Here is a 21,554-nt window from a genome sequence, read left to right on the forward strand (position 1 = left end):
AAATGATCAAAAGTAACGAATCCTTTTAATTAAAAAAGTATATATATATATCCAACTTAAGGAAATACATATACGCAGCAAAATTTTCATTCTCTGCCGACTGGTTGAGTCATCATATCGTTTCCCTTGGTACAGAATAAGAAACCAACTTCTTGCCAAGCAGTTCAACTTGAAAACCTTAGCACTTTATTTTGACCAAATAAGGAAAGGTCTTGCTTGAAAAAAAAAAAGATGATCAAGGACGATACAGTACTGCAGTTTCTTTTAAAAATTCAGCATGTTGAGTTATGCCAAATTTATACAACTTCATCGTTTATGACATTATAGAAAACATTATCTTGTTGTTTCTCATTTTAGTTCTGCAGTCATATAGTGTTCATTTATAAATGTGGAACAAAACTAGTAGTTGGTGTCACATCCTGTAAGCAAACCCATAAAAAAGTATACTTACTGCTAGGCTCCGTTTGGATGACACTAGCAAAACTAGCACAAAAAGAAATCTTGTCTGCATGAAGCACTAAATGAAGTTTATTTACAAAATCTTTTTTTACGGATGGGTGTAACTTTTCGCGACGAATCTAATAACGGTAATTAATCGATGATTGGCTACAGTGATGCTACAGTAACCAACCTCTAGCCGTGCGGTCAAAGGCCTCATTAGATTCATCTCGCGAAGTAGCGTAGGGATTGTGGAGTTAGTTTTGCAAACTGCCTTTATTTAGTACCCTCTAATTATTGGTCAAAGTTTGTGCTACTTGTGCTACTGGAGTAACCAAACAGGGCCCTAGTTTCCGTTCCCAACAGGCAAGAAGTGAGCTCGTCATGCCATTTCTATGAGTTCTACGGGTTCTACTGCTGCTCTTCTGTTCAAACATGCCGCTGCCTGATGGCATGCCACTCATATTTGGGAATGTTGAGACACTCACGAGACAAAGCCTCTCTCCATGTGAAAAGACATCTGCCAAGAAGGCAAGAACCAAACAGCTTCATTGATGCAAACCGTACCACATACTACAGATTAACCAGAATAATTACTGCTGTAAAACTAGTGTTAAGAGTTTTTACCCCAAGCATTGCATCATTAGGCTATAATGTTAAAAAAATGAAACATATATTATTTCTTAAAAATAAAAACTAGCACACATTGCATCGATCGAGTTATACATTTTCTTTATCAGCAAAATCACAAAATTACTAAACATGGGCTTATTTTCGCTTGTTCTTGCTCCCGACTAGCAAAACCACATAGAATAGGGCTCTGAACAAAAAACCCCACGCCACGGTGACCAGAAGGCAGTTCCATTTGCCTATGTCCGCGACGGCCTGCTGCGCCAGCACGTCGGCGCCGGTGGTGACGCAGGTGTTGGCCGTCATGTTCGACCCTAGGGTCCTGCTGATGGCGTCCATCACCTTGAGCTTCACGGCCTCGGACAAGTGGCCCACGGGCGTCCCGTCGAACATCTCGATGCCGCGGGAGAAGCAGCGCGACGCGTCCCTGAACTCGTTCTGGAGCACCGCTTGATACGGGTACTTGACCAGAGACAGGTAGTGGAACCAGATCCAGTAGTCAGGGATGCGATCGCGATTAATGAAGAAACCGGAGAAGAGGAGGAAGTAGGCCAGGATGGCCACAACCACCGTGTACCCCAGCATGACGTGTGGCACCACCGCGGAGAGGAATGTAACGAACCCGCTGCCCGCCCAGAAGGAGGCCAGGATGATCAGGACGAAGAAGAGGAACGACGAGGCGCCGCCAGCGAGCCCCACCGCCCAGAAGGTGATGAGCGCGAAGGCGAAGGAGAGGAGCACGAGCGGTGGGAAGGCGACGATGGCGTTGGCGAGCACGTAGGAGATGCGGCGGTAGGCGTTGTGCGCCGTCTCACGGAGGTAGATGTGGCGCTCCTGGACGAAGACCGGCAGCGCGTCGGCGCACACGTAGAACATGGTCGACATGGCCATGGCGAAGAAGCCCAGCCGCTCCTGCACGCCCTTGGGCGTGTCGTCCAGGCGCCAGAAGATGGTGGCCAGGATGAACCCCGTCACCATGATGGTTCCCAGCCGCATGGCGAAAAGCTCCGGCATGCGTCCCGTGTTGGTGAAGGACCGCTTGGTCAGCACCCACACCTCCGTCCACGGTGGGTTCGCGAACGTCGGCACCGACCCGCTCACCGCGCTCCCAGATCCGCTCCCGGCGACCAGCTTCCCCCGAGACACGCTATCGGCGATGGCGAGCTCCAGGGGCATCGTGCTCATGAGCTTGCTGTCCTTTTCCGCTGCTGCTGACGTGTTCTGCCACTTGGTGTTGAAATCGGCGAGCGCGGCGGCGCCGTCGGGCTGGCGCTCGAACTCACGGATGGTGTCGAGCGCGAACTCGGCGGGGTTCTCGTTGTCGGGGATGGGCACGCCGAACTCGGCGAAGAAGGGCTTTAGGCCGGCAGGCGTGCCGGCGTAGACCGTGCGCCCGCGCGAGAGCAGCAGCAGGCGGTCGAGGATGCCGAGGATACGCGCGCTGGGCTGGTGGATCGTCATGATCACCACGCTGCCGCTCTGCGCGATGCGGCGGAGCACCTGCACCACCATGAAGGCGCTGGCCGAGTCCAGCCCGGAGGTGGGCTCGTCGAGGAACAGCAGGATCGGGTCGTGGATGATGTCCGTCCCGATGGACACGCGGCGGCGCTCGCCGCCGGACACCCCGCGGTGGCCCTCGTCGCCGATGATGGTGTCCGCGGCCCGGGACAGCCCGAGCTGGTCGATGAGCGCGTCGACGCGCGCGCGCTTCCTGTCCTGGGGCAGCGCGCGCGGGAGGCGGAACTCGGCGGCGAAGAGCAGCGTCTCGCGGACCGTCAGCATCGGGTACAGCAGGTCGTCCTGCATGACGTAGGCGGAGATGGCGCGGAGCCGGCGGCCGTGGAGCGGCTCCCCGTTGAGCGTGACGGTCCCCCGGAGGCTGTCCCGCGCGATCCGCCCCGCCAGCGCGTCCACCAGCGTGGACTTGCCGGAGCCGCTGGCGCCCATGACGGCGAACAGCTCGCCCTCCCGCGCCTCCCCGGAGATGCCGTCGAGCAGCGTCTTGGTGTTGCCGGACGAGCCGGCCGGCGGCGCGTCCGCGGACGCGAGACGGTTGCTGGGCCGCGACGGGAGGCAGCCCAGGCCGCCGTCCTTCTTGACGCTGTAAGACAGGTCGGCGAAGTTGAGGACGTACGGGACCGGCGGGAGCGCCGGCCGCATGGCCTGGCCGCCGCCGGTCTCGTCGATGTCGACCACGGCGTGGCCTGAGGTGGCCATCGTGTGTGTGTGTGGAGTCGCGTCAGCCGCTGCACGGTCTTGGCGCTGGCGTGCTGATGCGGAGAGCACGGATCGGCGGGCAAGTGGTTTGGGTTGGGAGGGAGGCCGTGGCGTGGGCGCGCTCGCTTTATAGGAGGAGGGCGGTGTAGAGGGCGAGCCCGAGTTGGGCTCCGGGGGCCGGCTCCATTTCGTACTTGGCGTAGCAGTCGGAGTAGGAGACCGGCGACCGGCCGTTCCCTCCCCTTCCCCTTCTCGGCTCTTTCTTTTTCGATCACGATTCGTCCCGGCCAGGTTCCGCTTCCCAGAGAGGAGGAATCCGGGTATTTCTTGGCGTCGTGGAATTGCATCCTCGTACGCACTCTGCCCAAAAATTTGTGTGGTGTGTGTAAGTTTGCTCGTCTTCGTGTTTGTGTTACAATTCGTCTTGTATTTTACACGGGCTCGCTGCACTTTGTGCCCAGGGAGAAGAGCATCACAACGGGCCATCACAACGTTTGACACGGTTTCGGCTTTACCTGTTTTCACCATATCAAGGACGCCAAGAAGCTGGTTTAGGAGTTAGGACTCAAGTTGAAAATGTATAAAGCCTTTCTACTCCTACTACCGGTAGTAGAAAGAAAGAAAGCCCTTTGAAGAAATGGAAAGAAAACCCTTTCACAGCGGTAGTAGCACATGAAACTGGTCCTTGGTGCATCCGTTGCCGCGAGTCCACCGGGTCATCATGTGACCAGAGCTGCATCATCCAGGACGATCACGGCCTCAACGCGCTCACCCGCTCGTAACCGCAAAGCGTAACCGTACCTAGCAAGGACAAGACTCGGCCAACGATCGCGAGGCGACAGCAGTCGCGCAACGACTCTTCCCGTGCACCACAACTCAGTGTCAGTTAACTAGGAGTCATATGACAGGATTGGCTTAGCTGCTCAGTTCCCCAGACCTGGAGATTCAGGCTTCAAACTGAAACGAGGATTGGCAGCTCGTCAGGCAGCATATCAACAAGGAACGCAACACGCGATCACTCGCCTTTTTTTATCACTAGGCAAGGCCACAGGGGCCAGCCGATGCCAGCAGAGGCGGCCTGGGAACACGCCACAGAGGGGCCGCGCCCCAGCGTGCAGGCGCCCGGGCTCGAACCCAGGCGGGTGCGCTCCCCAGCTAGGAGTCGCACCAACCGAGCTACGCTCGGTCTGCACACGATCACTCACTTATTCAGATTGCGCTTGCTAATAAAGAGTTCAATCATCTCCGATATATATAAACTACAGCCGGTGGGCAACAAATCCTTACACAAGAGTCTTCCTTCCAAAGAGGAGCAAAATATACTTGTCATGTCTTTACAACTCATAATATAACTGCTACCACAAAGTCTGCTCATTATGCGAAGCACTACAAACTAGGATTTGTAGTGCTTCGCATAATGAGGTTTTCAGGGGGACTTGCTTCCTGTTGGTGAAGCCTGGCGGTCATCATCATCGTTGTTGTTACCATTGCCCTTAGGACTTGGACTACGGTCACCCTTAGGGCTTGGGCTAGGGTCATCCCTAGGGCTTGGGCTCCGCCCGTTGGCCGCAGGGCTGCGGTTGCCTGATGGGCTCCGGCTTCTGCTCCTGCTGTTCTCTTTCTCCACCCCTCCAGGGCTATCACCACGGTCTGAGCCATTGCCCTCACCATTATCCTTTGGCGGTGGGCTCACCTGACCCTGGGGACTGGGACTCCTTGGGCTCCTGCTTCCGTCAGGTGTAGGGCTGCGCTCCTTTGCAGGTGGGGAGGCAGATTGCATGGGGCTCCTGCTGTAGCTAAGGCTCCTTGATCTCCTCTCACCACGGTCATGTTGACCTCCCCTAGGAGATCCAGATAGGGATCTTGAGCGACTGAGGATAATAAAACAAGAATGTTAAAGCAAGCCGTGTTACAAAAAAGAAGAAGAATACCAGAAAGACAAATAATCAAGCAACCAATAAAAACAAACAGCTAGAAAAACATGCACACGGATTTTTAGTCATACCTATAGCTCCGGCTCCGGCTTCTGCTGTAGCTCCGACTGCGGCCCCTGCCACGGCGTGGAGACAGGGACCGTGAGTAGCTTCTCTCACGCCTGAAATATGCATATTCATCAAGAGCGTTTCAAGTAAAATCATGAAGGAGGATAAGGATTAGCAATTCAATACAAGATACATTAGGCTGGAGCAGAAGAATGTTAGCAACCTGATACTCCTAGGGCTGTTCTGGCAATTTCTTTCTATATGGCCCCTTTCTCCACATCGGTAGCATTTATTTTTCCAGTCACCAGCCTTACAGTCTCTCGCCCAGTGACCATCGATTCCACAGTTGAAACAACCACCTGTTCCTGGGGGAGGGCCTCTTCCCATGTATTCACGTGAGCCACCTGGTCCACATGGAACCTGCAAGCACAAGTTGTTTGCAGATCGTAACCAAATTAAAAATCAAAATACACATGTTAATTCTAGTTGCATAAAAATGGCAGATAAAAATTATAAACACTAAGCATGTAACTGAAGGGGCAACTTACCCCTTTAGCAAACTCAACAATAATGCGGCTCCCATCAACATTCCTGCCATCTAGGTTGTATCGTGCATCATCAGCATCGCGAGGATCACTGAATTCCTGTTTCACAATTTGGCAAGACAGAGCAAGACACAAAGATGCCATGTATTGTAAATATATATATATATATATATATATATATATATATATATATATATATATATATATATATATTCCCAAGAATTAATCTAAACAATATATTTCCCAAGAAATGAGAAGTATGTTAACATTATATAAATTGTTCCAGAATTGAACTGAGGGAGGTAAAATTCACATACAATGAATGCATAGTCGCGCTTCAACTCCACTTCTCGTATTCTACGCAAAGGGTTGCCACAAATGGTAAGCCGTCATGAGTCAAGTACTCAAATGCATCACCAACTTGGAACTTCCACTAAAACAGTCAACAACATCACACCAAGGGCGCCCTTCACCATGGTCACCAAGTCCACCAAGGGCACCCTTCCACCACAGACCTCCCGGTAAAAACCGAAAAACCTTCAACAAGATCATTCAAGTCAAACACACAATTCCTCAGGTGTCAAACTTTGACGTTATGCTTAATGAAGTGACGGAAACAACCAAACAATTCCTCCCATAGGTGGTTTGGAAAGACCCACCCACTGACCCGCAAGTAACCTGAAGAGACTCGGTAGTATCACTGAACCCGACACCTGTTAAAACTGCCTATGAAAAGGTTTGGAAAGACCCCCAAAAGCTTACTAATCTGTTGTATGTACCAGACGACTAGCACCTCCACTAGTTCACAACAATCACTGTTTAGAAAATCACAGATGTGAGATGAGTGTATTCCACAAAAATAACAAGTAGCTCGAAAGGACTCAAAAGTATCTGTTAACGCAACACCTGCTACAAACTGCCTGCTACTTGTTAATCTGACACCTGTAATCCATTACAATCTGTTAACTCCACCAATTGTAATGGATTACAGGTTAATATGTTCCGTAGAAATTAGTACTGATTACAGGTTAATATGTTCCGCAGAAATTAGTATACCAAATCAAAGCCCATAATACTGGAGTTGACACTCATCACAATATTAACATAATTTTTTATAAGGGTACAAAATTGAAAAATTATTTTACTTCTGAACACTCTTGGAGAACTCCTACTTAACATAGTGTTCTTACCTACCGTATCTGCTGAACAGATATTCTAGGTCACGGGAGCGAGTATGGGGGGCCAATCTGCCAACATACAAGCGCGTGCCACCATAGCGATCATCATATGTTTCATAAAAAACTTATTGCATAAAGCTACAACACACAACTACACGGAACATAAACAACATTGACGCTACAGGCAGCAGTACAGAAATACAGACAACTCCATCAGAACCCTCTGAATACTAGGCACTAGATTAGCAATTGTCACTGTCCCCTTGTACAATTCGATGGCAGTGCATACATCGCAGCAGTTGCAACACCTCACATCTCAAGAGGGCTGATAATGCCGCGGGTGCAGCAGTAGTTAAAAATTGGAGCTCGTTCCCGTCATATCAGATATACACCAAAATGGTTTCTTCTTGCCCATTAATCATAAGAGTCACCGTACAGAAGCTACTCTGTGAACAGTAGCTTGCGCTAGGAGATCGGGGCTCGACTGTATCACCCCTGTACTAGCCTTGTGATTTAGTTCCAAGGCGCTGTTGCCATCGATTCCCCACAACGTAATCCGACCAAAGCAGCCAAATCCCCCAATAAAACACTGGGCAACTCCTGAGGACTAAATCGCGCCCAAAAAAATTCTCAGATCCCCGCATCAAACTGAACGCAGGGCACGGGGGTTGAGTCCAACCTTGAATTGCTCATGGAAAATAAACCCTGATGAGACCGCGATCGCCACCACGCAGCGCAGCAAACCAAACAATTAACGTGACGCCCCTCGCGGAAGATTACGAACGACGCGACCAGTCGGAGAAAGCTAGAGCGTGCGCTCACCGATATAAGAACACGAGTAAAGGAAGCGGCGGAAGGATGGATACCTGGATCTGGACGGAGCCGGCGGCGACGGCGAGAGGAGCCGCGGAAGGGAACGGATGTGGTGTCGTTGGTGCGTCTCGGACCGGGCGGTGGGAACTGGGAAGGATCTGGAGCCTTGCCTCGGAGAAGCCGGGGAGCGCGTGGAACCCTAGTGGATGGTACGGGCGGAGCGGGCCGGGAAAGATTGCGACCTGCGAGAGTCGGGCGGTTTTTTTTTTATTTTTATATTTTATATTTCTGTTTTTTACAAAAATATATTTTCGTTTTCGAAATTTACAGAAATATACCCGGCCGTCCCGCTGCCGGATGGCCGGGACCTGGTCACCCCGCTGCGGGACAGCATGGGCTTTTCTGCAAAAATTTTTGCTGAGAATTTGCACTGAGGCCCTCGGAGAACCGGTCGCCCGGCAGCGTGGCGGCCGGCCCCCCAGGCCATCCGGCAGCGGGGCGACCGCCTTCCAGAGGCCGCCGCACACCACTTCATGCCTTCATCCGTCTCATCTTCTCCTCGTCCTCCTCCCTCCCTCCCTCCCGTGCTCACAGCTCGCAGCAGCTCGTCTCCCTGCGCTCCAACCTCCACCAACAAGCTAAGGCCGAGAAGCGCGCGGAGCGGAAGGCGTAGCGGGATCAACCAAGGGCCGAGCTGGCGGCAATGGCGCGGTGCCTGGTGTGCATGCTGCTCGTCCTCATCTCCTCCCTCATCTCGGCGGCGCTGGGCGGGCACTACGTGGACGTATGGGGCGGCGAGCTGTGGGTCGACGTGCTCAACTGGACGCTCTCCCACGGCGGGCTTGCGCCGCGGTCCTCGACAGACTACCTCTACCTGTCCGTGGGCAGCACCCTCTCCAAGGCCGGCATCAGCGGGCAGGCCTTCCACCATGGGCCCTAGATCAGCAATGTCTACGAGCTCGACGTCGTCACGGGTGCGTAGCTCCTGGCCGTTTTAGCTAATCCGCAAGTATCCATCCAATCCGCAAGCTTTCTTCTCGCCGCTGATTGATTATCTCGAGCTCCCCGGCCGCGCGCGCGTTCCGCGGCCTGCCCGGCCCGGCCCCGGCGAGTGCGGCATGCAAGCGCGCTCTGGGAGGCGGTGGCCCCACTGCCGGGCAGCTGGGGCCTGCCGCCCCGCTGCCGGGGGGCCTGGGGAGCCGGCCGGCCCGCTGTCAGGCGACCAGTCCTCCAGGGGCTTCTGCGCAAATTATTCGCGAAAATTTTTGCAGAAAAGCCCCTGCCGCCCCGCAGCGGGGCGACCAGGTCCCGGCCGCCCGGCAGCGGGGCGGCCGAGGTATATTCCTTTAAATTTTGAAAACAAAAATATATTTTTGTAAAAACAAAAATATAAAATATAAAAATAAAAAAACTACCGAGAGTCGGTTCCCTTCCAAATGAGTTCCGTCCGACTTACAGGTGGGCCATGTGGTCCGAGTAGGGGACACGATATTCCTCCGAAAACATTCGCCACTGCCCAATTTGGGCCAGCCGAGCCCGCCAGATCTCCTATAGAAAAACAGAATAGAAAGCCCGCCAAATCCCTTTTTACCTCTTTTGAGTTTGGGCAGCGAGCACAGCGGCAGCCGGCAGGCGTGTTTTGTAGGCACACGTGAGTGCAATTTAACGGCACTTCTCCCAACTCCAACCGTTTCCAATCTCACTTCCTCATCCTTGATATTTTGAGAAAAAAAATAAAAAAACTCTCTCCAATAGTTCCCTATCCTAATTCCTTATTTCCTAACAATTGGCAAATCCTCCTCTCTTATGCCTAAATATAGGCACGCCTTGCTGCCTCCCCATCACCCCTTCTCATCGCTGGCTTCTTCCCCTCATGTGCTGGCATTGCAGCGCCGGAACCTCGACGCGCTCATGCAGCGGCTCGCGCTGCTCTCCGCGCTCCTCGACTGATGCCGCCCACATCTACTTCCATGACCTCGCCATGGCTGCCTCCTTTCGGGACCTCGACGGCGAGCTCACCATGGTTGCCTGCGCAAAGGGAGGCGGCGGCAAAGAGCGTGAAGACGGCGAGGTCCCTGGCCTGCTAGGCTTTTCGGCACCCTTGGCCTCGTCAACGCAGAGGCTCTTGGCCCTGCGCAGCGCGTCCACCTCCTTGAGCAGGTCGAAGTCGAACCCCGCTTGAGCTCGGAGACTCACTTGGCGAGGAGCAGCGCGTCCTTCCACTCCCACGCGAGGAGGCTCTCCAGGATGGCCTTGACGCCGAGCTCACCATGGATGCCTGCGCAAGGGAGGGGTGCTGCCATGGCTGCCTGCGCATGGGAAGGTCCACAATTTTTTATTGTTAGGAAGAAGAAATGAGAAACCGTTGGAGATGGATATTTTTTTCCCTCCCCATACCTATTTGGGGAGTTAGCAAATATCAAATTTTAGGGAGAAAATATAATGAACTGTTGGAGATGCTCTAAGGTTCCTACCTTTCGAGTAGGGACCCCTACTTTCCAGGAGTATCTTTTACTCAAATTCAGAAATGATCTCTAAAGCTTAACCTCTATTTATTTTTTCTTTCATTTTCATACACATTCTCTTCTTATATATTCATTTCACACAACAATATTAATCGGCATGGGCCACTATACCAACCCATTGAGCTAGGTAGCACCACAAGCCCACATAATCTTACATCCTAGCCCACTTTCCTGAAGCGGGCTTAAGTGGGTGACGGGTCCAGGACCCGGGGTCCCCACAATGACTCAATAAATTACCAGTGAATGGAATAGGCTACAGGACGGGCCACTTGGGCCAGAACTGCCCAAAGCTCGCCAAAGAGACCCGAACAACCGAGTGGTCGGGCAAAAGCAACCTGGCCCCGGCATACCGCGTGCCGGGCAAGCTTCCACCACACGCCCCCAACCTCCAAAGGGGAGGCCCCGGGCGCACGTCAGCGCTCTGACATAGCCGCGCGGGATCTGAGCGGCGCCAGAGGGCAAACGCCAGAGACAAACCTATCGTACACAGGAACCATTCTGCCCACGCGGGGAACAATGCCCCTGGCATGGCATTGTAACAGTGGACACTATTGCACTTACCCGTTCTTCGAGATGGGCGATGAAAGGGGCTGTCATCTCACACCGTCCCTGCAACCGCCCATGCGGGGAACAGTGCCCCTGGCACTGTAGTAGTAGGCGTTATTACACCTATCCATCCTTCCGGATGGGCGACGGAAGGGGCCATCAGCTCACACCATCCCTGCACGCCATCATCATGACAATCCTGATGGGGTGTGAACGAAGGAGGCAGCGACAGGGCAGGGCCTCCCATGGGACAACCCTGCTCTGCTGGGTCCCGTCCCCGACTTATCAACCCAGACGAACAGGACGACAACCCATCATCAGGAAAGTCGGTCGGGAAGCTGCACACCAGCACCGACTGACACTAGAAGACCACTCCGAGTAAAGGGGTAGGAGGCTCCGGGCGGAAGACCCGGCCGCCCTTTTTTTCTAGCACCTCGATAGTAACCTGTAACTGGGGCCCACCTTGAACTATAAAAGGGGGTCCCTGGTGTAGAGAAAAGGACATGCAGACAAATAAGCAGAGATAGAGCAGCACTCACTCGTCTAGGCTCGAAAGCTTGTAACTCCCCCAACCTTCGAGCACTCGGGCTTGAGCAACACGAAAGAACTCCCCTCTGCTGGACGTAGGGCATTCTCGGCCTGAACCAAGATAAATCTCGAGTCATTGAGTGCTAGACCATATCTGTTCCGACGCACGACAACACACATAGTCGATTATTTCTAGAACCGACAGTTTGGTGCCGTCCGTGAGGAGCGCGTTGTGCGTTCGCGGCTCCGACGATCGGATGGTTTTCATCAGCGACATCTCCAGAGACGCTGCTCGGATAGATACTCTGTTCTATTCTGCTCGCCTCGCCTCGCCTTATCGCCTTTGGAACACTGATTTTGAGACTAGTATATATTTCATATTTGGCAGCAGCTCAGCATATTGATACAACCCATAAAGCCATGCAAATTTTCTTCGGAAAATATTTTTTTATTTCTCTCTACCTAAATAACTTGTAAATAATGTACTTGTAGTTAGTCATGGAACTTAGTGTACTGTACATTTATTTGTTCTAAAAATTGTGTGTGTTGTTCACTTCTCACCATTAATGGCTCGTTTTTACTATAGCCATTGTAGTTCCCCAAAGTTTCTACCCTTTTTTCGAGGCTATTTTATTTCTGTCCGCTACTCCGCCTTTTTTTCCTGTGCTTGAAAGAGGGCACCTCTAATTTTCTGAATTTATATATAACTATAGAGATCATCACTGTGATGAGTTCACATAAATTTTGTGGGAGATCGAGCAATGCAAGGAGCTCAATCTTGAAACGTTCTTCATGGAAATCACTTGTACAGTTGTGCCAAGCATGGCCTTCCAAGTATGATCTTGAGCTTGCTAGTCTCTATTCTTTATTGGCCTTGTTTGGATGCTCCCTAGAATGGCCTAGAACGGATTTTGACTGTCTATTAGAGGTGTCAAACAAAGACAGATTACAAAACCAACTTCAGAACCCCTGCGGTAGGAACTTTAAAGAATTTAATGAGACCTTTGACCGCATAATTAGAGGACGGTTATTGTAGCATCACTGTAGCCAATCATCAATTAATTACCGTCATTAGATTTGTCACGAAAAATTACATCCATCATTAAAAAGTTTTTGCAAATAGACTTCATTTAATACTTCATGCGGAGCCTAGAAGACGCATTCCGGGATATTCTAGGAACAACCAAACAAGGTACTGGCAAAGGGATACAGGTATGTGACAAGCCACATAAAGTGTGTGTGTCTAAGAAATTTGAAGCCATAGAGATCCAAGCCTAGCAATTGGAAAAAAATGGTTCACATCCTTCTCCTGAAGCAAAACTTGATGATGCAAGGTTGCTAGGTAATTCTGTTAGATATTAATTTAAATTTTAATTCTTAATATATATTACTAGCAATTTCATGATGTAAATTACTGATCTTGCATGTTAATTTCAATTGAGCACAAGCTCTGTTGTCACTGAAGCTTATTTTTCATGTAGCCTTTGCAGTGACGAATCTAATCCTACCAATAGGCTTTTCAGTGCTGAGTGGAATCGTGTAGCATTTTCAGTGAAGATCAAATCTTGCAATAGGCTTTTAAGTTGCTCACTTTAATGGTGTAGCCTTTCCAGTGATGAATCAAATCCTACCAATAGGCTTTTCAGTGCTCAGTGGAATAGTGTAGCCTTTTCAGTGACGAATCATATCTTACCAATAGGCTTGTTCAGGTCTGAGTTGAATTGTGTAGTCTTTTCAGTGACGATCATACAATCATTCGCTGTCCTTTTCAGACACGGTCAGTAGGACTCGAAAAGACTCCACGGCGGGATCACCAGTGTCACTCCCGCGCAATCTTCTTTTCACAACACAATTTGTTGGGACACTATAAATGGGTCGTGCCGCTATCCTTGCCAAGACCACACAAACTCACTCCATACAACCATGTCGTGGATGCAAGGCCCTGCCGATCCTTCTCGTCCACACCCTAACATGGAGGTGACAATTAGAACCTTTTATGGTCGGTACAATGCCCTCCCCTGTGGATTTTGGGCACAATGCCATCATAGGAACGACGCTGTTATTCAGATCTACGAGCTTTATGGTGAATGGTGATGCTGGACGACACTTCTTCCGATGTCCACACTACATGGTTCTATTCTTATATCCTCATATTGTTTTCATTGTTTGACATAATGTTAGTACTCTTGTTAACCTATGCTCATTTCATCGCACTACTATATTTTTTATTTTCAGAGGCGTGCATTTTTTTATTTTCAGAGGCATTTTTTGGAAACGCCTCAGAGCTATAGTCAGTGTTAATACACCATTTTCAGAGGCATTTTTGTGCACACCTCAAATGAAAAAAAATAAAAAAATGCGACAGGCCCGCCGAGCCCATCACGGGCCCGGTCGAGCCCATCTGCCGCGCCGTTGCCCCCGACCGGCCGCCTGCCGTGCCGCCGCCACTGCTCGCCGCCGGCCGCGCTGGGCAAGGCCGGCGCGGCCCTACCGAGGCCTCCGCGCGCCGCCGCCAGCCGCGACCCTCCGCGCGCTGCTGCCGATCGCGGCCTCCGCGCGCCGCCGCCGGGTCGGGTCGCCGAGGTAGGGAGGTGGCGGGGCCGCGCCGCCGCTCGACTCCCACTGTGGATCCGCGCGGTGCTAGGAAAATGGCGCGGCCAGAGAAGCGGTGATGACGTTGAGCTCCTGGCGGCGGCATACTGCACTGGGGCGCGCGGGGGAGACCGGCGACGCTCAGCACAAGGGCGGCGGCGCTCTGCGACACGCGCGAGGCAAGAGCAGCGGCTGAGGGAGAGGGAGAGGGAGAGAAATGAGACCAAACTCTAACCCTAGTTGGAATCAGTTTTTCTAGGCCAACAGGCTGGATCTATTTTTTTCCTGAGGCGGGCTTTATAGCGTAAACGCCTCAGTTAATCGATTAACTGAGACATTTTTTCGTAACCACCTCAGTTAATAGGAAACAAATGTCTCTGTTAATGCCCAGCATTAACGGGCACTATTTTTGTGTACGCCTCAGAGGCCTTTTTTAAGTGCCTCGCAAAATCTAGAATTGTAGTAGTGTCGTGCATACAGAATAACGATGGTGAGTTCACTTATTGGATTGATGGGCCCATGGAAGTTCATCTCCTAGAATATATAGGACACCTGCAAGTACTGAATCAGCAAATGGAGCAAGACAATTATATTAAACATCAACATATCAATCAACTTTTACATGAGAATCAAGAGCATGTCCATCATCTAAACGAGGGAGAGGAGGAGAAGACGAAGACGGTCGAGTGCATCACCAAATAAGAAGAAGAACTGTACCAAGAGCGTGCAAAGAACTTGACGTGGCGCTTCATGCCACCAACAGTTCCTGGACGACGGAACTACCATGGCTAGTGCGGCTGCATTTGTCTCACCGATTGCACTATCTTGTCCAGTCTTAAATCTTGTGAACAAATTGCTACTTAATGTCTGGTCCAATAATAGTTTAAAACACTGCTACTAGATGTCTGATCCAATTTGAGTAATGTTTGCACTCCAGTGCACTGTGAAAGTATTGTCGTGCCTAGCAAAACAATAGAGATAACATATGTGATGCTCAGGAAATATAATAATTCATTTTGCATTTAATTCTTTAGCTTCTATAGCAACGCACGGGCACATAAGAATACGATAATAGTGCACACAATTAACCCATACAACTAAGAGTCCAGTACGAAATGCAATAAAAGACAACAAAAATTAAAGTCCAGTACATGAGTCCGCACAGATTAATCTACTACATGATAACACGATAACAGTGCGCTTAAATAAACCATACAACTAGCAAATCTTGATAAGAGTGAACATGATTAAACCATAGGACAAGCAAATCCTGCGTGCAACGAGACCAGTTTCATTTCCTCAATGCATATAGATTCTCCTCCAGTGCTGCTTTGGTACGGCGAAAACGCTCAATCTTTTGCTCCCTCTCCTCCCTTCGTTTAGCAGCATGCCTCCTTTCCAATTCTTCTTTCCTCTCCTTTTCTGCTGCCTCCTCTCTTTGCTTCCCTTCTCCAACCTCTCCAGCCGCTCTGTTTCCCACTTCTTGCACATCTCCAGATACCTCTTGTTCTCCTCCCTGATCTCAGTGTCGATCCATCGCTCAAAATCACAGGGCGGTGGAGGGGTCTACAAAACATTCAATAGTTGCACATGAATCATACATTATTTAATATATGACATCACAAGTATTGAACAAAAAATATACATTCTCACCATCGAACCAACGCGGATCTGACGAGGTGTAGGGTAGAAGGCATAATTTTCACATATCCAATACCTCTGGTTATATGTTTTCTCTTCCTTAGACTTGGCTACCTTGCAAGGATCACCGTAGAAGCACATAGGTACAGGAATTCCACTAGACAGCGGCAAACAAGCAAAAGCATCACCCATTCGTACCTTCGGTTTACTGGATTTACCACGACTAGGCATCCTAGGATGGCATAATACACGTATTAATACCTTGCCTAGAACAATGTTACTATCGACAAAACCATTCCTAAATACCAAAATATATACATGCAATTAATTGTACACGTCAAATCCGCAGGCAGTACTGCGTCTAGATCGAACATCTTATGCAAACAATACACTTTTATTTTGACATTTTTTCTAATTTCTACCCTAACCCCACATCCTCAAATCAAGCAAATGAACCGGTAGGAGGATTTTTTGGGGCATTACCTTCCTACTAGGAGGAAGGGGATCGATTTCCCCTGCTTCCCCCCATAAAACGCCGGCTTTGGGGGGTGGGTGGGTGGGGGGGGGGGTCGGGGGCTACAGCCGTCGGGAGGCTCTAGGCGATGCTCGGGTTGGGGAGAAGGAAGGAAGGAATGAGAAGGTGGGGAAGAAGAGGCTGATGCGGGCCCAGAATATTGACTTTGTCTCGCCAGCCCGCATGGCGCGACAGCCTTGTCGCGCCGGCGCATGTGGCGCGACAAAGTTGGCCATGTCAGCTCCCCCATGTCGCAGCGCCGGCTGCGGACAGCGTGGCGACCCTGTCGCGCCACATGCAACGGCGCGACAGAGCCTTCCTTGCCAGCCAGTGGTGCGACCAAGCGGGCTAGCCATGCAAATCAAAGCTGAAACTGGTTAAACCTAAAATAAAAGTTAAAATAAAGAAAATCACTCCTCTAGCTGGAGAGACTTGGGTCCATGGGCTGGAACGGAAAACGCCCGGCCCAAGTTGCGTATCCGGTTCAGCGCTTCCCACCAGTGTCCATATCCTTTCTCAATAAAAAAAAAACCAGTGTCCATATCCGTTCCCCAACCCCCCATCGCGCCGCCGCCGGAGGCGCCTCGATCCAGATTCAGGTAACCTTCCTCCCTCCGCGGCACATCCTCCCTCCTCCCTCCGCCGAGAGATCCGCCGGCCTCGAGCTCGGCGGCGTCGAGCTCGGTGGCCTCGAGCTCCGCCGCGCCGAGCTCGAGCGGATCTCAGCGGCGCCGCCGACCCTCCGCCTCCTCCATCCCTCTCCGCCCTCCCTCTCCTCTCCTGCTTCCCATCCTCCTCCCCTGCTGCCCTGCTCTAGCGCGCCCGCCTGCTGCGGATCTGTTTATTTGTATTACGTTGGACTTGCTGCGTGGTGGGGACTAATCGATTTATTTTCTAGGGTTCCCCATGTTGTTTAGGGGATTTGTTAGTTCTAGGTCAGATCTAGTTGTATCTGTCGTTTTCAAGCAACAAGTTCGTTTTTTTGTCTGCAAAATCTGTGTTCTGCGGGTGGGGCAACTTGCTCTTTGGTTTTGCTGGGTCAAGATGTTTTCGTCGGTTATACGGTGAATGATTTATAGCGCGGATCTTAGTTTTACTTCCTCTGGAATTAGGAATAGTTGCACCTTGACATTTAAATAAAAGGTCGTCAAACCGCCAATCCATGGGCTGTTGTTTGCTAGCATCAATCGTAGAGTGATCTGTTCACAGATCACAAATGATTTTTCACAGGTGGGATTTCTGATTAGAACTGAGTAGCACAGTTAAGTTTGTAGCACAATTCCTAACTGAAGCTTATGATGCGAGATGCTGCAATTGCTGTGCTTTTTCCAACTGCCATCGAGTTGTGTAAATTGAGACCGAGGATAATTTTTAGTTAGTATGTAATATTATTTTTAGGTTCTGATATCGTTGTTTGTACTCAATGTGCTCTCTCAAGTCTCAACTATAGTGTTCATACTATCATGTGTACTTTAGCTAGACTTTTTATGAAAGGACTGATCGAAGGTTTTCATGTGTTCAGTAGACATGCCTCGCTATGATGATCGTTATGGGAACACACGCTTGTATGTTGGCAGACTGTCCTCCCGCACTCGTTCCCGTGACCTGGAATATCTTTTCAGCAAACATGGAAGGTAAGAAACATATTCACAAAGAGTTCTTGTGAAGTCCAGAGTGTGTTGCTTGTTATTATGAGGGTAAAACACCATTTCTGTCCTAGAGCTTAACGAGAGCATTTGATTTTGACATGTTGTAATAAGTTAGCGTGGTTAAATATTTTGGTATACACCAGGCTATCATCTCTTAAACTGTAACTCTATAATCCTCCTGACATGGGGATGCAGGTGGTCTGGTGTCTATAACTTAGACTACGCTAATAAGTGAGGGATCCTTCCTATCCTTGTTCATATAGATGATGAGGGTTCAATGATACTAGGTGCATTCTCAGCGTTTTGTGGATGAGGCTATACAAGCCACATTTTTGTTTGGTATTCTCTGTTATTTCTGAAAGCACAGAGTAGATGTTTGACCTCCTGGCCTTGTGTGTTTGACTTGAATGATCTTGTTGAAGGTTTTTCGGTTTTTTACACCTGGGAGGTCTGTGGTGGAAGGGTGCCCTTGGTGGAATTGGTGGCCATAGTTCCAATATTTGTGGACAACTTTGGTGAAGGGCGCCCTTGGTGTAATCTTATTGACTGTTGTAGTGGAAGTTGCAACTTGCTGATGCATTTGAGTAGTTGACTCATGACAGCTTATTGTTTGTGGTAACCATTTGCGCAGAATACGAGAAGTGGAGTTGAAGCGCGACTATGCATTTATTGTACGTGAATTTTGCTGCCCCCATTTTGATTCTGAATAATTCATCTTTTCTTAGTGTTGGTTCACACATGCTCTGGGAATTGTAAAAAAATGCTTTTCATATGTGGCATCTCCTCTTTTTTTTTTGCCTCTTCTCTTTGCTAAACAGGAATTCAGCAATCCTCGTGATGCTGATGATGCACAATACAACCTAGATGGCAGGGAAGTTGATGGGAGCCGCATCATTGTTGAGTTTGCTAAAGGGGTAAGTTGCTGGCTAGTTATCCAATTTCTGAATGATTTCAATATTTTTTTTCAAGCTTCTGATTTAATGAGCATGTGCTTTGATATTTGAACGCATGGTCTTTCAAACATCTGTGACTGCAGGTTCCTCGTGGTTCTGGTGGCTCACGTGAGTACATGGGAAGAGGGCCTCCGCCCGGGACAGGTCGTTGTTTTAACTGTGGAATTGATGGTCACTGGGCAAGGGACTGCAAGGCTGGTGACTGGAAGAACAAATGCTACCGTTGTGGAGAAAGGGGCCACATAGAAAGAAATTGCCAGAACAGTCCCCAGAATCTCAGGTGTTTATTGATAACATTCTTCAGCTCCATTCCACTGCTATCAGACATTTCAATTGCTGCTTATTGTTGTATGCTTTTACTCAAGAGTCTGCTTGTTAAACATGTTTCAGGCGTGAGAGAAGTTATTCACGGTCACCATCTCCACACCGTGGACGGGGGCGCAGCCGGAGCTACAGCAGAAGCCGTAGCTATAGGTATGCTGACGAAACCCCTATGGATTATTTTTCTGAGCTATCCATGTTATTGTTTATCTTGTGTATCTGTTTTTGCCATCCGTCCTTTTCTAACGGGTCCTTGTATTACATCCAGCCGTTCTAGATCCCCATCTGGATCTCCCAGGGGTGGACGCCGAGACCGTGATGAGAGGAGATCAAGGAGTCTTAGCTACAGCAGGAGCCCCAGGCGTTCTGCTTCACCAAGTGCTAAGGAAAAGGAGCGCAGCCCCGCACCCAACGGCAGTAGGAGCCCAAGGAGTCCCAGCCCAAGGGATCAGGTGAGCCCGCCACCAAAGGACAATGGTGAACGCAATGGCTCAGACCGTGGTGACAGCCCTGCGAAGAGGGAGAACAGCAGGAGCAGGAGCCGTAGCCCATCTGATGGCTACCGTAGCCCTGCAGCCAATGGGCGCAGCCCGAGCCCTAGAGATGACCGGAGCCCTAGTCCCAAAGGCAATGCTGGTGATGATGATGACCGTGGTTCACCAAGAGGAAGCCAGTCCCCCTGAAAAGTTACATTTTCAGCTTTAAGACAGAAAGAACTGTATTTGCCACCCATTTTCTCGACGACTTATGGTTTTGTGAGCTAGAATCTTATGCAAGGATCTGTTGCCCTCGGGCTATCTCCGGTTTGTAACGTTGATATTTGAACTTCTTAGACTGGTTAATTTGGATATTCGTCAGATAATTTGCCCTCGTGGCAGCCTTATATTGCAGTTGAAGGCTTGAAGTGAAGAGAGCTTGCGGTCCATGCATTGGTCCAGTTGCCAGCTTCACCGCAATTATCTTCTGCTGTGATGTGGTGCACGCACGGCTTCGATCCGTACACACGAACCACACATGGCTGCGGTTTTCTGAATTGAAGAACTTGTCTTTCATCCGGTACGCTACATTTGCAAGCTTCCACGCATCATATTTTTCTTTCCGGCAACCGGCCCCACTAATTCGAAAAGTTCCGTCGGCAAGATGCACAGGATTGGTTAGTAATTGGTTAGTAGCAAAACTTGCAAAAGTAAAATGTTTCTGCCGTGTTTCCTATTCTTTTCTCACCAAAAACTTTGCGCACCCGTTCACGTACCCCGTCCGTCAATCATGGGGGCATTTAACTTTTTATCAATATACCGAATGACATCTATTTAGATAGCATCCTTACAAATAACGATACATATTTAGTATTGGAGAGAGAAAATCAATACGTTTTTACCACATTTGCTCACGTGGCATGCCAGATCTCACTCCACGCTGAATCCGAGTCAGCACAACCATAGCAAATGACCCCCAATGCTCTTGGCTTCTTTCTTCCCCACCCCGTGCAGCCCGGTTCTCCTCTACTCCGCGACGCCCTCCACCCGCAACGCCGCCGCGACCCCGAGCGTCAGCTCGGCGAGGCGTGGGCACGCGGTGACCAGGGGCACCGCGCGTCAGGTACAGCGCGTCGTTGCTATCATCCGCGTCGAGTTCGGGTCTTCGGATGGTAGCAGCGCGTACTCGTGCCCTCAGGCGGATCAGCCGTCGAGGCGGAGCTCGACCTGCAGCGCGTCGCCGGCCCCATGCTAAAGACACAGTTACAACGTTTTAGCACCAAGCTTAATTAACAAGTTGCTGACTCTGATTCAATGTTCTAACCGACAATTCCCACGGCGAGGAGATCAAAGGCAAGATTTTGCAGATGGACTTGTGAGCAATCCAAGCCAACCTGGGGCGCCTTGTCGATGAGCTCCTGTATGTAATTTCCCCGAAGCAGCCCTGCGTCGTAGATGCTGCCGATGACAGGCACCGACTTGGTCTTGCTAACCGCCACCACGCGCACGGACCCCGGCGGCGGTAGCGCGTAAGGCGGTGTTTGTTTTCTGGATCTTTTCCATAAGTCCCTGGTGTAAGGATCGATGGACCAAGAGGGGGTGAATTGGGTCTTTTTCAATTTCTAAAACACAATAAAGCAACCTTAACCTATGCAAAGCTAGTAAGGCACCAATTCACCAACCGGATAACTAAGCTACCTACACAAGCTAAGAGAGATATAAAGAGAAGTAAAGCCTAGCAATGTAGAGCTAAGTTATGATCTCTAAGTCAAGCACATGAATAAATTACATGAAAGAAAATGCTTGAATAAAGAGAGTGGACAAGAGACGACCGGATTTTTTCCCGTGGTATCGATGTGTTGGCACACACCCCTAATCCACGTTGTGACACTTCCAAAGAGTCTTGTCACCTCCCAAGTCACCGAGACGAGGGCGCTCACTAAGAGTCTCCGTTCACCATCCCGGCGTGGTGGAGATCAAGCCACGTACAATCTTCTTCTCCGGGC

The 21,554-nt window shown here is 50.1% G+C and overlaps 3 protein-coding genes across 9 annotated transcripts; 1 reads left to right on the top strand and 2 right to left on the bottom strand.

The window, feature by feature from the left end:
* Nucleotides 1–1,092: 1,092 nt before the first annotated feature.
* LOC120664069 (ABC transporter G family member 16-like) lies at nucleotides 1,093–3,393 on the bottom strand. The gene has a single exon (XM_039943067.1). The coding sequence runs from the start codon at nucleotides 3,283–3,285 to the stop codon at nucleotides 1,207–1,209; it is 2,079 nt and encodes a 692-aa protein (XP_039799001.1). The 5' UTR covers nucleotides 3,286–3,393; the 3' UTR covers nucleotides 1,093–1,206.
* A 1,116-nt stretch (nucleotides 3,394–4,509) lies between these two features.
* On the bottom strand, nucleotides 4,510–8,024 carry LOC120664070 (serine/arginine-rich splicing factor RS2Z32-like). Of its 6 annotated transcripts, XM_039943073.1 has the most exons (7): nucleotides 7,857–8,021; nucleotides 6,270–6,349; nucleotides 6,130–6,169; nucleotides 5,816–5,911; nucleotides 5,491–5,687; nucleotides 5,291–5,380; nucleotides 4,510–5,156 (listed from the first exon to the last, which is right to left on the bottom strand). In XM_039943073.1, exons 5-7 carry the CDS (start codon nucleotides 5,652–5,654, stop codon nucleotides 4,712–4,714), a joined length of 699 nt encoding a protein of 232 aa, XP_039799007.1. In that variant the 5' UTR covers nucleotides 5,655–5,687; nucleotides 5,816–5,911; nucleotides 6,130–6,169; nucleotides 6,270–6,349; nucleotides 7,857–8,021; the 3' UTR covers nucleotides 4,510–4,711. The 6 variants fall into 6 exon arrangements, with proteins under 6 accessions (XP_039799007.1, XP_039799004.1, XP_039799002.1 ...); XM_039943070.1 differs by having other exon boundaries at nucleotides 5,816–6,169; nucleotides 7,857–8,024; XM_039943068.1 differs by having other exon boundaries at nucleotides 5,816–5,989; nucleotides 6,026–6,349; nucleotides 7,857–8,024.
* Nucleotides 8,025–16,595: 8,571 nt separating this feature from the next.
* On the top strand, nucleotides 16,596–19,981 carry LOC120664071 (serine/arginine-rich splicing factor RS2Z33-like). 2 transcript variants are annotated; one of them, XM_039943075.1, is made up of 7 exons: nucleotides 16,596–16,748; nucleotides 17,672–17,783; nucleotides 18,430–18,469; nucleotides 18,617–18,712; nucleotides 18,835–19,031; nucleotides 19,142–19,225; nucleotides 19,341–19,981. In XM_039943075.1, exons 2-7 carry the CDS (start codon nucleotides 17,677–17,679, stop codon nucleotides 19,753–19,755), a joined length of 939 nt encoding a protein of 312 aa, XP_039799009.1. In that variant the 5' UTR covers nucleotides 16,596–16,748; nucleotides 17,672–17,676; the 3' UTR covers nucleotides 19,756–19,981. The 2 variants fall into 2 exon arrangements, with proteins under 2 accessions (XP_039799009.1, XP_039799010.1); XM_039943076.1 differs by having other exon boundaries at nucleotides 16,637–16,748; nucleotides 17,675–17,783.
* Nucleotides 19,982–21,554: the final 1,573 nt, after the last annotated feature.

The sequence above is a fragment of the Panicum virgatum genome, chromosome 3N (assembly GCF_016808335.1).
Source record: "Panicum virgatum strain AP13 chromosome 3N, P.virgatum_v5, whole genome shotgun sequence".
In the NCBI taxonomy this organism is placed as follows: domain Eukaryota; kingdom Viridiplantae; phylum Streptophyta; class Magnoliopsida; order Poales; family Poaceae; genus Panicum; species Panicum virgatum.

Coding starts and splice junctions, on each gene's coding strand:
- LOC120664069 (XM_039943067.1), bottom strand. CDS start 3,285: ATGGCCACCTCAGGCCACGCCGTGGTCGACATCGACGAGACCGGCGGC.
- LOC120664071 (XM_039943075.1), top strand. CDS start 17,677: ATGCCTCGCTATGATGATCGTTATGGGAACACACGCTTGTATGTTGGC. Junction 18,470..18,616: donor AGCGCGACTATGCATTTATT/GTACGTGAATTT, acceptor TTTGCTAAACAG/GAATTCAGCAATCCTCGTGA. Junction 19,226..19,340: donor AGCAGAAGCCGTAGCTATAG/GTATGCTGACGA, acceptor TATTACATCCAG/CCGTTCTAGATCCCCATCTG.
- LOC120664070 (XM_039943071.1), bottom strand. CDS start 5,956: ATGGCATCTTTGTGTCTTGCTCTGTCTTGCCAAATTGTGAAACAGGAA. Junction 5,688..5,815: donor TTGTTGAGTTTGCTAAAGGG/GTAAGTTGCCCC, acceptor TTGTGCTTGCAG/GTTCCATGTGGACCAGGTGG. Junction 5,157..5,290: donor AGCCGGAGCCGGAGCTATAG/GTATGACTAAAA, acceptor TATTATCCTCAG/TCGCTCAAGATCCCTATCTG.